Source organism: Musca autumnalis, unplaced genomic scaffold (assembly GCF_047663935.1).
Source record: "Musca autumnalis isolate F117 unplaced genomic scaffold, ASM4766393v1 scaffold_4, whole genome shotgun sequence".
In the NCBI taxonomy this organism is placed as follows: Eukaryota; Metazoa; Arthropoda; class Insecta; order Diptera; family Muscidae; genus Musca; species Musca autumnalis.
In genome coordinates, this window is record NW_027411977.1 from 90,905,119 (window position 1) to 90,920,445 (window position 15,327).

The 15,327-nt window shown below is 36.6% G+C and overlaps 1 protein-coding gene and 1 non-coding gene across 6 annotated transcripts in view; one reads left to right on the forward strand and one right to left on the reverse strand.

The window, feature by feature from the left end:
* The window catches only part of Sarm (sterile alpha and armadillo motif), a 374,264-nt gene that overhangs the window by 110,105 nt on the left and 248,832 nt on the right, over positions 1-15,327 (forward strand). For all 5 annotated transcript variants that reach the window (XM_073980092.1, XM_073980094.1, XM_073980109.1 and 2 more), the window contains one exon: positions 11,035-12,042. In XM_073980092.1, the coding sequence (XP_073836193.1) occupies positions 11,388-12,042 (655 nt within the window). In that variant the 5' untranslated portion in view covers positions 11,035-11,387. The remainder of the gene's footprint in view (positions 1-11,034; positions 12,043-15,327) is intronic.
* TRNAE-CUC (transfer RNA glutamic acid (anticodon CUC)) lies at positions 594-665 on the reverse strand. Its single transcript has one exon. It is a non-coding gene; the product is annotated as a tRNA-Glu (tRNA).

A 15,327-nucleotide genomic window follows, 5' to 3' on the forward strand; every position in this document is an offset into this window, starting at 1 on the left:
GGCCGTTGTGCCAGAAAAAAATTAAGCCGTACGTGAACAGATAATACCAGATTGCCATGATATATACCGTGAAATAGAGGCATCCTTGGGCATTTCTTCCACCAACTAACTTTTGATATTGCATGAACACATGACTGCAAAAATGGATTTTTTTCGTTAGATCCGGCAAAATTGGACACTCGCTCAAGAAAAAGGCTCTTGTGGATTGGTGCGAAGAAATTGTCAATTTGTAATGTCGTCTTGGATCTATGCTTAGGAGCCCGAAACAAAACGGCCAAATCGAGCCAAATCCAACGAAAGTTGTTCATGTAAGAAGCACTTCGAAGCAAATTGTTGCCTGTGTTGCTTCCGGAACCCGTGTTGATGATCCGCAACTGAATAACACGCTCTGATGCTGGGGAGGAGTAACGCCTCGAGTATCTTTGCTACTGGCGATAGAAGTGAAATCGGCCTGTATGATTCACCTTTGCTAGCATCGTTGCCAGGTTTCTGCATTGGGACCACCCTGTCCATCTTACATTACTGTTTCCCTTTAATTACAATTTAAATTTTCCTTTTAATATTTCTGGTATTTGTTATAAAAAAACACATATTTCCCGTACCGGGAATCGAACCCGGGCCTTCCGGGTGAGAGCCGGATATCCTAACCACTAGACAATACGGGATTGTTGGGAATTTCCTATCAATTATTGATTGTTAAAGAACTTCAATTCGTACATATGACATTCAATAAATTCTGTATGTTTTTTCTACAGATGAAAATCTATTTTTATATGCCACCGCCAACATGTGGTGTTGATTTTTCCAAAACGAAAATAGTATTTGGGGCACACCAAACCACCAGAAGTTCAAATGATCTTGAAATAGTCATACATTTGGCGTACAAGTCAAAAAATACCCCCAGCATATAAGGTAATTCATGAAATCACATTGGCAGCCGTATATCAATTGTCGAGAAAAAAAAAAACAACAAACACATATTTGCCACGTAGAACTCCCACATATAGAGATTGGCAATCGATTGTTTTTTGTGACTAATGGATGGGATATTCCATTTCATTTTGGCGAAAAGTCGATGTTATTTGAACTTTTATGCATACAATTTGGGTGTTGGGAAGGGGAACGAGGTAGCAAAAGGTTTGGAAATGATGGGACCACAGGGTCAACGAAGAATAGACTTACGGAACAGTTTTTTGTCGGCCACATTCCACAGGATTATGCACTCTTCTTATCGAGAAATTTGCACTCTCCGGAGGATTTGGAGCTAGAGCTCTGAAAAATGCTTAAAGAATAAAATTCGTTTAAACCGTTTAATATTGGCCAAAAAGAATTGCTTTGTGGAATTGCTCATGCGGTCGTTCGATGACCGCCGGACGACCGACCAACAGAGACCAGAGCCAGCCGGTTGGTTGAACGATGTGTGATGAAATAATTGTTCTTTCTGACATTTTCACAGTCATTATAATGTTGTTGTTATTATTGCTGTTTATTGTTAAAGGCAACAAAATTACTGCCAAGTTCATTGAGTCGATGAATAATACGCTTCAAGCTAAAAAGACGACGAAAAAATACCCAACAACAGAATGTTTTGTTGGATATTTAATTTTACACCGCCATTCGTATGAAAAAATTGTGGCAATTGTCTTTTGGCTTCGATGTTTTTTATTTGTTATGGTTGTTGCAGTTAAAAATTAATGAACATCGAGTTTACACACCTCACAAATACCGGCAAAATGAGAAAAACTCGAAAAAATGCTACAGCGTTGTCATTCATGGTCATTTCGGTCTGGGCCAGATAAACGAAGACAATACGGCTTTGGCGGTTTTGATGCACAGATGATGATTAAATCTTTTGCTTTTAGTCGCACAGACTTTGCACTGTGGTCGAACTAGTATGGGAAGAGCGGCCAAAAATACTTCCTGTGCAGATATCAATACGGAATTTTCAGTAAATGTTAGTTTAGCAACACAAATGAAAAAAGCATGAAAATGAAAAAAAATATATTCAACATAGGTCCAACTTTAGGTATAGCCTCCAAAGAACGATACCCCATGATTTCTGGCATTTTGGGGGTCTTGACTACATCTTTCAATGAATTTGTCTAAAATTTGGCTATCGGAATTCCCTAGGGTTAGAAAACCTTCTTGCAAAATATTTTTGAATTGGGTCCAAGTTTTTATAGGGTCCCCCATATAATGGTAAAGTCCAATTTTCGCAATTTTGAAGGTATTATATAAATAATCAATTCGAAATGGCCGAAATGCGACTTAATCTTTCCTGGAGCTAGGCTTCCCCCAGAAAATTGTCAATTAATGTAGGTCCACCCTTTGATGTTGTCCCTATAAATCGGTATTCGGTATTTTTAGGGTTCCAGCCGTAATAATCACTCAAAATGGCTAAATTTTTCAAATTTTACATTGAGGACCACATTTTGAAGTATCCTTCATATAACTGAACCGCACAATGTCTCTTCTATATATTTAAAAAACTGAAATATATCACCTGCCCATTTTTAAAAAAATGACAAAAACACCCTGAAGGGTATCCTTAGTATTTTGGGAACATGTTCCAAAAATGGGAAAGATGCAGCTCATATTTTGAAAATAGAAAATAGAGGGGGAACATAACTAAAACTTTACGTGAGATTTAATTATACTGAAGAAATGACATTACAAAAGTCCACAAAACTGCATGAAAATTAAGTTAATACATTCTTTTTCAATTTTTGAATTAAGTTTGGTCAACATAGAGTTCATTTAGTTCGACATTAATATTTTACTTTCACCTAACTTTTGCACTGAATTCAGCTCGAAATCCAACCTGTTAAATTTTCTCTTTTTGGATGCTATTCTCAATGAGTACAGCAAGAAGTAATCCTTTATTAAATTTATTTTATAAAAATTTAACATGTTAGGAGTAGATATGAACATATTTGGTACCAAAAATTGTACTTTATTATTATACCCTACACCACTATGTCGTAAGGGGTATTATGTGTTAGTGCATTTGTATGTAACATACAAAAGGAAGCGAGATAGACCCATAGTTCCTTCTAGGGATATACATAGAATCACTTTCTGAGTCGATTTATGCATGTCCGTCCGTCCGTCCGTCCGTTCGCAACATACAGGTCGCATATGTTGCCCGATTTCGCTGAAAATTGGGGAATACCATTTTTTTAGCCGTCGGAAGATCAAGTTCGAAGATGGGCTATATCGGTCCAAGTTTTGGTATAGCCCCCATATAACGGTACCTCCCGATTTAAGGTATTTAAGGATCTTAGCCGCATTTGTTGCCCAAACCAGCTGAAATTTTACATTTGAGGTTCTCAATGGCCGCGAAATTGCTCCACTAAAAATTGTCAAGATAGGTCCACGGTTCGGTATAGTCCCCATATAACGATACCTCCCGATTTAAGGTATTTTAGGGATCTTAGCCACATTTTTTGCTTGAACTAGCTGAAATTTTACATATGTGGTTCCCAGTGGCCACGAAATTTCGCCACTTAAATTGAGCCAAATTATATCGAAATCGGTTCAGATTTGGATATATCTCCCATATATATGTACGCCCAATTTCACGTATTTGCTGCACCAAACACGCTATATACGTCCGATTTTGATGAAATTTGGAATGTTTGACTGAATTCGGTCTAGAAATAAGTGTGCCAAATTATATCGAAATCGGTTCCGATTTGGATATAGCTCCCATATATATTTTCGGCCGATTTCACGTATTTTCTGTACCAAACACGCTATATATTTCCGATTTCGATGAAATTTGGAATGTGTGACCGAATTCAGTCTAGAAATAAATGTGCCAAATTATATCGAAATCGGTTCAGATTTGGATATAGCACCCATATATATTTTCGGCCGATTTCGTGTATTTTCAGCTCCAAACACGATATATAAGTCCGAATTCAATGATATTTGGAATGTGTGACTGAATTCGGTCTGGAAATAAATGTGCCAAATTAAATCAAAATCGGTTAAGATCTGGATATAGCTCCGATTTATATTTTACATATTCACAGTGGTGTAGGGTATTATATAGTCGGCCTCGCCCGACTTTGATCCTTTCCTTACTGGTTTTTTTTTTAATTTTGGCCAATGGCAGCGACCACTGTGCATTGTCCCTGGCTTAAAAGTGGAAACTTCTTGATAAACTAACCAAACAAACATTGCAATTGACCATGACCGGTAACATTTATATCTTTCTTAGGTGGCTCGAAACAGAACTATTGTCCTTAGGCTAACTTAGGAAGGATTTCCAAAACTTGGTCAATCTTAAATAACAAACCAATAACGGGATGGGCATTCTCTTCTACGTTAGCAGGCTCGTGTTCATAACACATCTTGTTATTGGGAGCATCATCATTCATTCTCCACCATATTATGCAGGGTATAATACGTTAGACCTTAGAAAAAAGCATCCTACTATAAAAAAACAAAGAAAAAGAAAAACCAGAAAGGAAAGGATCAAACCACCACTACCCCACATTTTTCCAAATTGTTGGTATCCAATACCAGTGAAGACAACGAAGATACCACAGATCCAATCCCAGAAGATGGTATTGAATGTATCAAGATGAGGTAAAGACAGCAATAAACCGGCTAAAGAAGAGAGACAGCAGAAACCGATGACTTACCAGCTGATCTGTTCAAACCCGGAGGAGACACGTTGATAAGATGTATGCATCAGCTAGTTAGCACCAACTAGAAGGAGAATAACACATACCCGACGATTGGAACCTGAGCATCCTGTGTCCCCTCCACAAGAAAGGAGATAAGACATTATGCTCTAACTATAGGGGCATTAATCTTCTTCCTATTGCTTACAAGATAGTGTCAGAAATATTGCGTGAACGACTAAAGCCTATAGTAAATGAAATAATTTGGCTATACCAATGCGGCTTTAGACCTGGCAAGTCGACAAAGATATTTACCCTTAGTCAAATCCTGGAGAAGACCCAAGAGATGCACCTTATTGTCTATTATAAAGCAGCCTTTGACAGCCCCCTACATTCAATAATATACCAAGCCATGTCTGAATTTGGTATCCTCGCAAAGTTCATTCGGCTTTGCAAGATGACTTTAACTGATACCTGGTCCTCCATTAAATTAGGAAAGAACCTCTCCGAAGAGTTTAGTATCAAAAGAGGTTTCAGACAAGGAGACAACCTCTCGGCAACATGTTGCAGGAAAAATTATACGAGATACAGATGTTAAAATAACTGACACAATTTACACAAACACCCACATGTTACACGCTTACGCTGATCTGTAAAAAAATTGGGAAGTACTACACGCTATGTTTGTTTAACTGACCAGCTAACCCCACTCATATTTCTCCTTATTTTTTATGGACGCAGCCACAGAGGAACCAGTATCAGATAACAGAAAAATATATACGAACGAACATACACATATCGAGCCCTTCCCGCGAAAAAGGTGTAAGCGACAAAAAGCAAATTTTACAGGAGACGGTTTTTATTGAATAACTTTTGATCTAAGCAAGATTTTTAATTAAATTTTGGTATAGTTCCGTTACTATATCCTACTTACTAAACCAATAAATAAGTTGTGGAATATCTTCAATATAACGGTAATTTGTGTCGCTTACATCTTTTTCGCTGTAACGCAATCAGACTAGCACGTAAAAAGTGGCGGTTACGTTAAAAAATTTCTTTTGAAACAAATCATTTTTAGTGTAATTCACATCTACAATTTAAAAACGAAGTAACTTTCTTTTATAACAAGTATTTATTCGAAAAATTATAAGATTAAAGCATATTTCTTCTAATATAGTCAAATAACTACATGGTATGTTAATGGGAAATTTTGATGTAAGCGACAATTCGCTGTCAACTAAAAATGTAAATAAAACAACAAGGGCGCTTACATCAAAATTGCTTTTGCTATAATTTCGTAACGGTACATGGCAGAGTTCTAAAAATTTTGGAGATGGTGTGTTGGAATATTCTTTATCAATTTCTGTGAAAAAAAGAAAATCAAAAAAATGTCGCTTACATCTTTTTCGCGGGAAGGGCTCGATATATTTTCGATGCTACCACAACAACGTATCCACATTGTCGCTTATGGTATAAATATAAATAAATCAGGTCAAATAGCATCAAAGATATAGCTTCAGCCTGTGTGGATTTGATCTTTCATCTATTGACAATATCGAATTGAATACCGGCTAAGCAACCAAATTCTTTTCCACAATAATTATGTATTAGGGTTTTTTTTTATATTTTTAAACGTATGTACTTGCATAGCCGGCAAAAATATATTTGGATAAAGCACAAAAGTGTTGCGGAGGCGATACATGAAGGAATGCATCTGCATAGTCATTTCTTTTCGATAGATAGCGCGCTCTCCAGTCATTTCAGTTGGTCACCGTATAACTTAGAGGTTTTGGACCACTATGTTAGGAAGCAGGGAAAATCATAATATCTGTGTAAACAAGACCACAAGGAGTAATATCGGTATACATTTCTAAAGGATCTTCGAACAGACCCAAAACAGTACTTAAACAAACATGTTGAACTTTTGTGGGGAAGGTACCCTCAGTAGTGGACCGATTACTCTATATACGAACTTTATGTAAAAGATACTATTTGCAAAGTATGGACCAACTCTGCCTTCGAGAGTTATCGTACGCACCATTTTAGCATAAAGTTTTGAACTTTTGTGGGGGAGGTACCTGAAGGAGTTTGACCGATATGGCTCATCTTCGAACTTAAACTAAGTTTCGACAAAATATTACAAATGCCAAATTGTGGACCAAATCGGTTCATCAGCCACTACACATGGTGCCATAGGGGTTTTTTACAACTTTCGCATAATTTTCTCAGCAAGTATGGGCTAAACTCCCCATGGGTGAAATCCCCAAAATACCGAAAATCGAGAGGTACCGTTATATGGGGGCTAAAACGTGTGCCGATATAACCCATATTGTCCTGCCTATGGAGAAAAGACACTCGGGTGAAAAAATACAGCGCTCTAGCTCAATTATTGTGGACACTAGAGTGATTATAACAGACGGACGGACATGGCCATATCGACTTAGAGTATTATCCTAATCAAGAATATATGGTAAAAAGGACAGATCCGCCGTGAATCGAACTTCCGCGTTATGGCGTGATGAAGTTTTTGCTAGAGACCCTGTAAGCCAACAGGAATTAGCGTTATATCTTTGTTCACTGTTGCTTTAGCTTAGTTTTGATCTGACATGTCGACAGTCAAATCGAATGAGGATTATTTTCGTAGTGCACTTCGATATTCTAACTCGCTTCCTTCAATGTCCTTTTCGTCCTTTATTTTAAGAGCCGCTATAAAAGTACCACAAGATGACGTTTTTCAGCTTCGAAATGTTCTGCAAAAATGCCATTAGTAAGTAAGGAGAACAACGCATACCCGACGATTGGAACCTGAGCATCCTGTGTCCCCTCCACAAGAAAGGAGATAAGACCGTATGCTCTAACTATAGGGGCATTAATCTTCTCCCTACTTTTCTCAGCAAGTATGGGCTAAACTCTCCATGGGTGACATCCCCAAAATACCGAAAATCGAGAGGTACCGTTATATGGGGGCTAAAACGTGTGCCGATATAGCCCATATTGTCCTGCCTATGGAGAAAAGACACTCGGGTGAAAAAATACAGCGCTCTAGCTCAATTATTGTGGACACTAGAGTGATTATAACAGACGGACGGACATGGCCATATCGACTTAGAGTATTATCCTAATCAAGAATATATGGTAAAAACCAAAAATGTTTTACAATCGATAAATCCGAGTTTCACCAATTCAGAATTCGCGAACTGTTAACATATTTTTATAGTATGACTGGAATTCTTTAAAATTAAGTGTTTTAGGACGGATCCCATATTCTCGATCATTAAAATTAATTTTCGTGGAAGCTGTGTTGGCATCAATGTAGAAAAATGGGTCAAAATGGGTTGAAGCCAACAAGTTTTGTAAGTTCCTTTCCGATTTCTAGCTTAACCTTACATTTTATGGACTTATGCCCAAAGAAATAATCACAGAATACTCCATGGGCAACATGACATTTTGAAGCCGGAATTTCGGGTTTTTTTTTTGAATTTTCAAATAATCCGGACGCGCAACAAGATAATATTCCAAACTCATATAGGATTATAGTGTGGCGAAGCAACCATTGAATATTCGTTTTTCATTTTTAAAAATATGTATACACATTTTTTGCTTTCATAATAATTTTCATTCTTTTAAAAACTTTCAATCATACAATTTGCCTTAACATTTCTAATTATTAAATATTCTTGTTAATAAACGTTTTTATTAAAATATCGCGTTTTTAACTTAAAAGTTTGAAGCATTCTACATTGGTGACCTCGAACATTGAATACGATGTCCAGCGAAGAAAATCTTGCAAACGCAAACGTTGGTGATGGCGTCAATAACAATGAACAAGCTCAAATTCTGCCTCAACAAATTTCAGCAACAGCGGCCGTTAAAATTCCGCCGTTTTGGAAACAAAATCCGAAATTGTTGTTCATTCAGGTGGAAGCTGTTTTTAAAGTCAATAGAATTACTCGAGGTGAAACAAAATTCGATCACAGTTCGTATCGGATATTATATTGGCTTCAAATTTTAATGGATGTAAATACGAAGCCTTGAAAAATAAGTTAATTTCTGCCTTTACGGAATCTGACGAAAAAAAGCTCCGCAGGCTCTTGGTAGGTCATGCAATTGGTGATCAGAAACCAAGTCATTACTTGCAATTTATGCGCAATAAAGGACTGGGCCAAGTAAGTGATTCTGTTTTAAAGTCATTGTTTTTGGAGAAGATGCCCGAAAATGTGCGTATTATCCACATTGGTAACAAAGGTACATTGGATGAAATAGCGGCACAAGCAGACAATATCATGGAGCAATTATCTCCTTCTATTTCGACGATATCAAATAGCCCTGTTTCTCTTTTTTTACGTCGTTTAATGTATATCTCATGAGCGTGCTCCTTACAGTATCGCAGTAATTGGAGTCTAAAAGCCAAAATTTGGTGCGTGAATTTTCTTACAAGTGTCAATCAATTTCCTTTGAACCCCGCGTGAATTTAGTTTTTTTTTTACGCGACGGATCTAATGAGTCCTTCCGCTATCGAATCCATCCACTAAAACCGATTATAATATTTGCGAAAACGCGTGTAAAAAATTACAGAGATATGCGAGTAATATGGATCTTTTATGCAAAATAGAATGTGGAGGTACATTCGCGGTTCTTGAAGAAGCTATTTGAAATAGGTGTATATTGACGTATTTTTGATGGGCACTAATGAAACCGGATGTGCATTAAAATTGTATGCACATTGCGCGACGTTTACCCGCTTTATGGTTTTTGGAATTGTGAGATGCAACGACAATTACCGCTGAGTGAAACATTGAAATATGCATAGATATTAGGTCTGTCTGTCTGGTTACTTTCCCAGCAAGAATTGTCCAGGAAACAAATTCTCAGAGAGTAAGGAGTTTTTATTCACTTTTGCTAGAAAATTGTAAAAAGTAAAACAGAACAATTTGTCCGCCATTAAAGGTACCAAAGGAAGCAAAAATAGTCTATTTTATTAAAAATAAAAAAGGCAAGTAAAAAAGTATCAGTCGACTTTGCCGACAGAGATATACCCTACCCTCAGCCTGTGTAAATTAGAAAAATTTTTTCCCCAAAATACGTATGTATTTAGGGGGTTTTAAAAATTTTGGGTGTTTGAACCGACAAAAATGTTGATTAGGATTAAAGATTAAAAGTTTTGCGGAGGAGATACTAAAAGGAATGGATCGGCATTGACCATTATGGAAGTGGATCTCCAGCCACTACATATGGTGCCATAGGTGGTTTTTTCACACTTCGGGCTGTTTGCTCAAGAAGTATGGACTTGCCCCTGAAAAAAAAAAACTTTTATCATCGTAATTGAGGCAGCGAATGCAAGCTGCTTCAACAAAAATCAAAGTGATTCGATGTCAGGTCTTAAAGTGAACTTATCCTAAATTTTGTGTGGGAGGTACCGGATGGTGTGGACAAATATAGTCCATATTTGAACCTGATCTACATATATCTGGTAGATATATTAGGATGTGTAAAGTTCCCTTCAAGAGTTACCGAACTTAAACTGTGTTTGGACAAAATATTACTAAGGCCAAATTTTGGACCGAATCGGTAGATCCATGGTGTCATAGGGGTTTTTTTTGCAACTTTCATGCTATTTTCTCAGGTAGTATGAACTTGCCGCTAATAAAACTTGTACCATCATATGGGGCGCAGTGAATACAAGTTGCTAAAACAAAAATCCAAGCGATTCGATAGATGGCCCAAAACTGAATTTTTCCGAAATTTTGTGTGGGAGGTACCCGAAGGAGTGAGCCGATTGAGTCCATATTGAAACCTTATCTAAGTCTAGTAGAAATTTCACGATGTGCTAGGTATGAACCAAATCGGTTACTCTCCCTTCAAGAGTTATCGTGCGCACAAATGTTCAGAACATTTTCGAACTTTTGTGTGGGATGTACCGGAAGGAGTGGACCGATATAGCCCATCTTCGAACTTAAACTAAGTTTTAACCGAATCGGTTTATCCCTTCGAGAGTTTCGTGCCAGCCAGCCAGACAGACAGACGGACGGACATTGCTCAATCGACTCAAAATTATCTGAAACACATTTCGTCCAAACATACTTGGGGTCTACCATTATTTCGATGAAGCACGTATGAACGTGTATATACCTTCGTTAGCATAAATGCTGAGGGTATAAAATCTTTGTATATTTTTAATCTTGTTTTGAGGACTAATAGCAAGAGATTTTCACAAAAAAAAAAACATTTTTTAGATAATTTGTTGCCATAAACAAATAATTAATATGAATTATTTTACAAGTTTGCAATACTTTTGTTGTCTAACTGTATAAACACTTTTAATGTACATATTTTTCAATTATAAATATACATACATAATAAATATTATATTAAATCTATTTTATTTATTTTATCTTTTCAGATATGACATATTTTTCAAATGGATAATTAAATAACTGAGTTAATTTATTGCGTTGCTGTTGTTAGCGTTTACAAGTTTTGCATAGAAAATATGCAAAGAAATCTTAAGCGCCACCTATGAAATTACACAAATAAATTAAGAGAAAAACAAAAACCATTATAATACCGATTAATGTATGCGACAAGTAAAACGTGTTTGCTTAAATTACAGACAACAAAAATCCATAACAAAAAACCAAAATAATTAATGCATACAAATAATCAAAAGAATCTCTTAAAATTTTACAAAGAGAATAATAAAACACACTCTTAACAATATCTCCCACCCACCCATACTCAGAGACAAACCCCACAATGAATTCCTCACATTTAATTAGCAACGCCCCGCCACTGAGCAATCATCATAATTATCTTCACAATTCAAAAACGCCGGCAACAAACAACACCACAAACAATCAAACCCATGACTTTAACCATGGCAAAACTCAACCGGTTCCAACCTCAACATCATCGAACCAAATCAATGGAACCGAACAGCAAATAACACAAAATAAATTTGCGCCTGCACGTAGGCTAGCAGCCAGACAAACTTTGCGTTTAGCCATACCCAAACAACAGGGTGACTTGTCGTACACAAATAATCAAAGCGGCATTTCACAATTTCGCCACTCTTCGCCGTCACAACTGCCCCCGGCTCCAATATTAAAACGTAACACATCAGTTTCCAATACAACTCCACAAATTATGCCATCTCCAGCCCCAACCCTCGTCAACAGCTCTTCGTCCTTATCTCACTCACATATACCGAAATCAGCCTCACCACTGGAGTCGAATACTTTACCAAATGTGATAAATAATTCAAATTGTACCACCGCCACACCTTCCACTGCCAGTAGTGGACAATTTTTAAGGGTACGAAATCCCAGCATAACTTTAAATTCATCGGATTTGTGCAATAACAGCGATTTCTTTGCATTTACCAAGGAATTTTCGTCGCCAGCAGTAGGAGGTAAGTTTGGTTGTTGTATTTTTGTTTTGTTTTATATATTTATGGAAACGAAAATACGAGTATGGCATAAAGTAAAACCCATGAAACTCGATCCAACAACATGTAAGTCAAGCTTAATCTCATATTTGTTGTTTTCAAATTTAAAAACAACAAGTTTAAAGTGGGATGTAGTTAAAATTGATTACTTTTGGGGATGGCAGAGAAGACTAGTTTCGTCCAACGCCACTTGGACTCATCAGTTCTCTTAGTTCTTTGTATTGAAACAAAGAACCCTTCCCCAATTTTATGACGACTCGAGCTCAAGAATAAGTGTGACTGATGAATTCGTTTAAATGCGAATTCAATCGAAACATCTAAAAACTCTCTTAACCGCATATGTAAACCAAAGTAACTACTCCCACTGTCATGTGTATCCACATCGCAGAGAATGCACATAACTATTTTGATAGTTGTCGAAAAATAACAACAACAGTGGGAGTAGTTAATTTGGTTTACATATGCGGTTAAGAGAGTTTTTAGATGTTTCGATTGAATTCGCATTTAAACGAATTCATCAGTCACACTTATTCTTGAGCTCGAGTCGTCATAAAATTGGGGAAGGGTTGTTTGTTTCAATACAAAGAACTAAGAGAACTGATGAGTCCAAGTGGCGTTGGACGAAACTAGTCTTCTCTGCCATCCCCAAAAGTAATCAATTTTAACTACATCCCACTTTAAACTTGTTGTTTTTAAATTTGAAAACAACAAATATGAGATTAAGCTAGACTTACATATAAATAGTAAGTAAAACACACATCTCAACAAAACTGCCAAAGTGAATCAATAAAATCTTAACAATAAGGTGATTCGATAAAAAAAAGCTCATGCCCAGAGTCATTGAAAAATATTTCTATATTAGACTTTTTGACAAACTTTTGAGGTAACTATAAGCAGATATATAACTGAAAATAAGTTTTGGATCCATACGAACTAACCAAAATGACAGACATTACCTTTTGTTTATACCCTCAGCATTTATGCTAACGAGGGTATATACACTTTCATATGGGCAAAATGTGCCTCATTGAAATAATGGTTTTAGACCACAAGTGTGTTCAGACGAAATGTGTTTCAGAGAATTTGAAGTTGATTTAGCCATGTCCGTCCGTCCGTCTGTCTGGCTGGCTGGAGCGCACGATAACTCTCGAACGGATGAACCGATTCGGTCCAAAATTTGGCTTTCGTAATATTTTATCCAAACTTAGTTTATGTTCGAAGATGGATTATATCTGCCCACTCCTTCTGGTACCTTTCCCACAAAAAATCGAAAATGTTTGGAAAATTTGTGTGCACAAAAACTCTTGAAGGGAGTAACCGATTTAGCCCAAGTTCAAAAAATGCTCGGAAAAATTGTGTGCACGATAACTCTTGAAGAGAGTGATCTGTTTGATCCATACTTTACGCATCCTAAGATATCTACGAAATATAGATCATTCGGCTAAGTTCACTTTAAGACATGCTCTCGGATCACATTGATTTTTTTGAAGCAACTTGCATTTGCTGCTTCAAATACGACGGTAATTTTTTTTCTCAGGGACAAGTCCATGCTTCTTGAGAAAACAGCCCGAAAGGTGTAGAAACCCTCTATGTCACCATATGTAGTGGCTGGAGAGCACGAAAACTATCGAACACATCAACCGATTTGGTCGAAAATTCAGCCTACGTCATATTTTGTCGAAACTTAGTTTCAGTTCGAAGATGGGCAATACCGGCTCCCAACTTCCTGTACTTCCCCCAATATTTTGTAAAAGTCACTAAAATGGTATGCACAATATCTCTTGAACGGGGTAACCATTTTGGACCAAACTTTTGATCTCCTAATGTTTTGTTCAAATTTAGTTTAACTTCTAAAATGGCCCACATCGGTCCTCTACTTAGGGTACCTTCCCCACAAAAGTTCAACATTTGTGTCTAAGTGCAGTTTAGGGTCTGTTCGAAGATCCTTTTGAAATTTATACCGATGCTGTTCGTTGTGGTCCTTTTTACAGCGATATTATGTTTTCCGTGGACAAGTCCATGCTTCCTGGCATACTGGTCCAAACTGAAATGACTAGTGGGCTCGATATCTATCGAAAAGATATGACTCCCAAAATAAGATCCACTTCCATAATGGACTATGTTGGTCCATTTCTTTAAGTACCTCCTTCGCAACACTTTTGAACTTTAATCCTAATCAACATTTTTGTCGGTTCTACGCATATAATTTTAAAAACCCACCTAAATACTTACGTTTATTTGGGAAAAATGGTTTCAATTTGCACAGGCTGAGGGTATACCTCTGTTGGCAAAGCCGACTCACACTTTTTTACGTGTTTTCACTAAATTTATAAACATATCATTACATATACATATATCATTTTAATTCAGATATCATATAAATTAAGTGTGGTTTTGTGCGGGACCTTTTTCCATATTTAAATGGAATAACATTTATTATAGTCAATTATAACCAATAGGTCATTTGTACATGCAACAGGAAATAATTTCAAAAAAAAAAATTTTTTTTTTTCATAGTATTTTTTAAATTTTTTTAAGTTGTTTGTGCGTGACCGTTTTTAATACTTAAATAGAATAAACGTCATTTTAGAAATTAATAGGCAAAAGTTCATTTATTCTTACTAAAGGAAATCATTTTTGAGAAAAAAAGTCAAAAAGTCACAACCCTAATGCACCTATTTTGAAGCCATTAACTAAAACTTCTGTCTCCTTTTCAATTTTCCGTCTGTCCATGTATTTGTGTATCCTGTTGAAAATTAAGGACGGTAATTAACGAACGCTATAGTTTTTGTTGAAAATTGGTTGAGATTTGGATATAGCTCCTATATACTCGTATATTTTCGCGGTGGCGTCACTTGACCAACTGTTTTCGTTTCGTGACGTCATGCCATCGTTTCCCCAGACAGGGGAATGAGAATTATTTTCGTAGAGCACTTCGACCTTCTAACTCGCTTCATTCAAAGTCCTTTTCGTCCTTTATTTTAAGAGCCGCTATAAAAGTACCACAAGATGACGTTTTTCAGCTTCGAAATGTTCTGCAAAAATGTCGCTCAGAAAATTTTAGGTACGGCTCTCATTGATAACTAATCTATTTTTTCGCGTTTTCGTGGTCGTTATGTGCATTTACCCTGTTTTTGTTCAGAAAAGTGCATATATTGTTTTTTTTGTATATTCGTTACAGAACATACAAAAACACAAAACACAGTTTTTTTTCTGAGCAAACAGGGGGAAATGTCAAAAATGACTAAT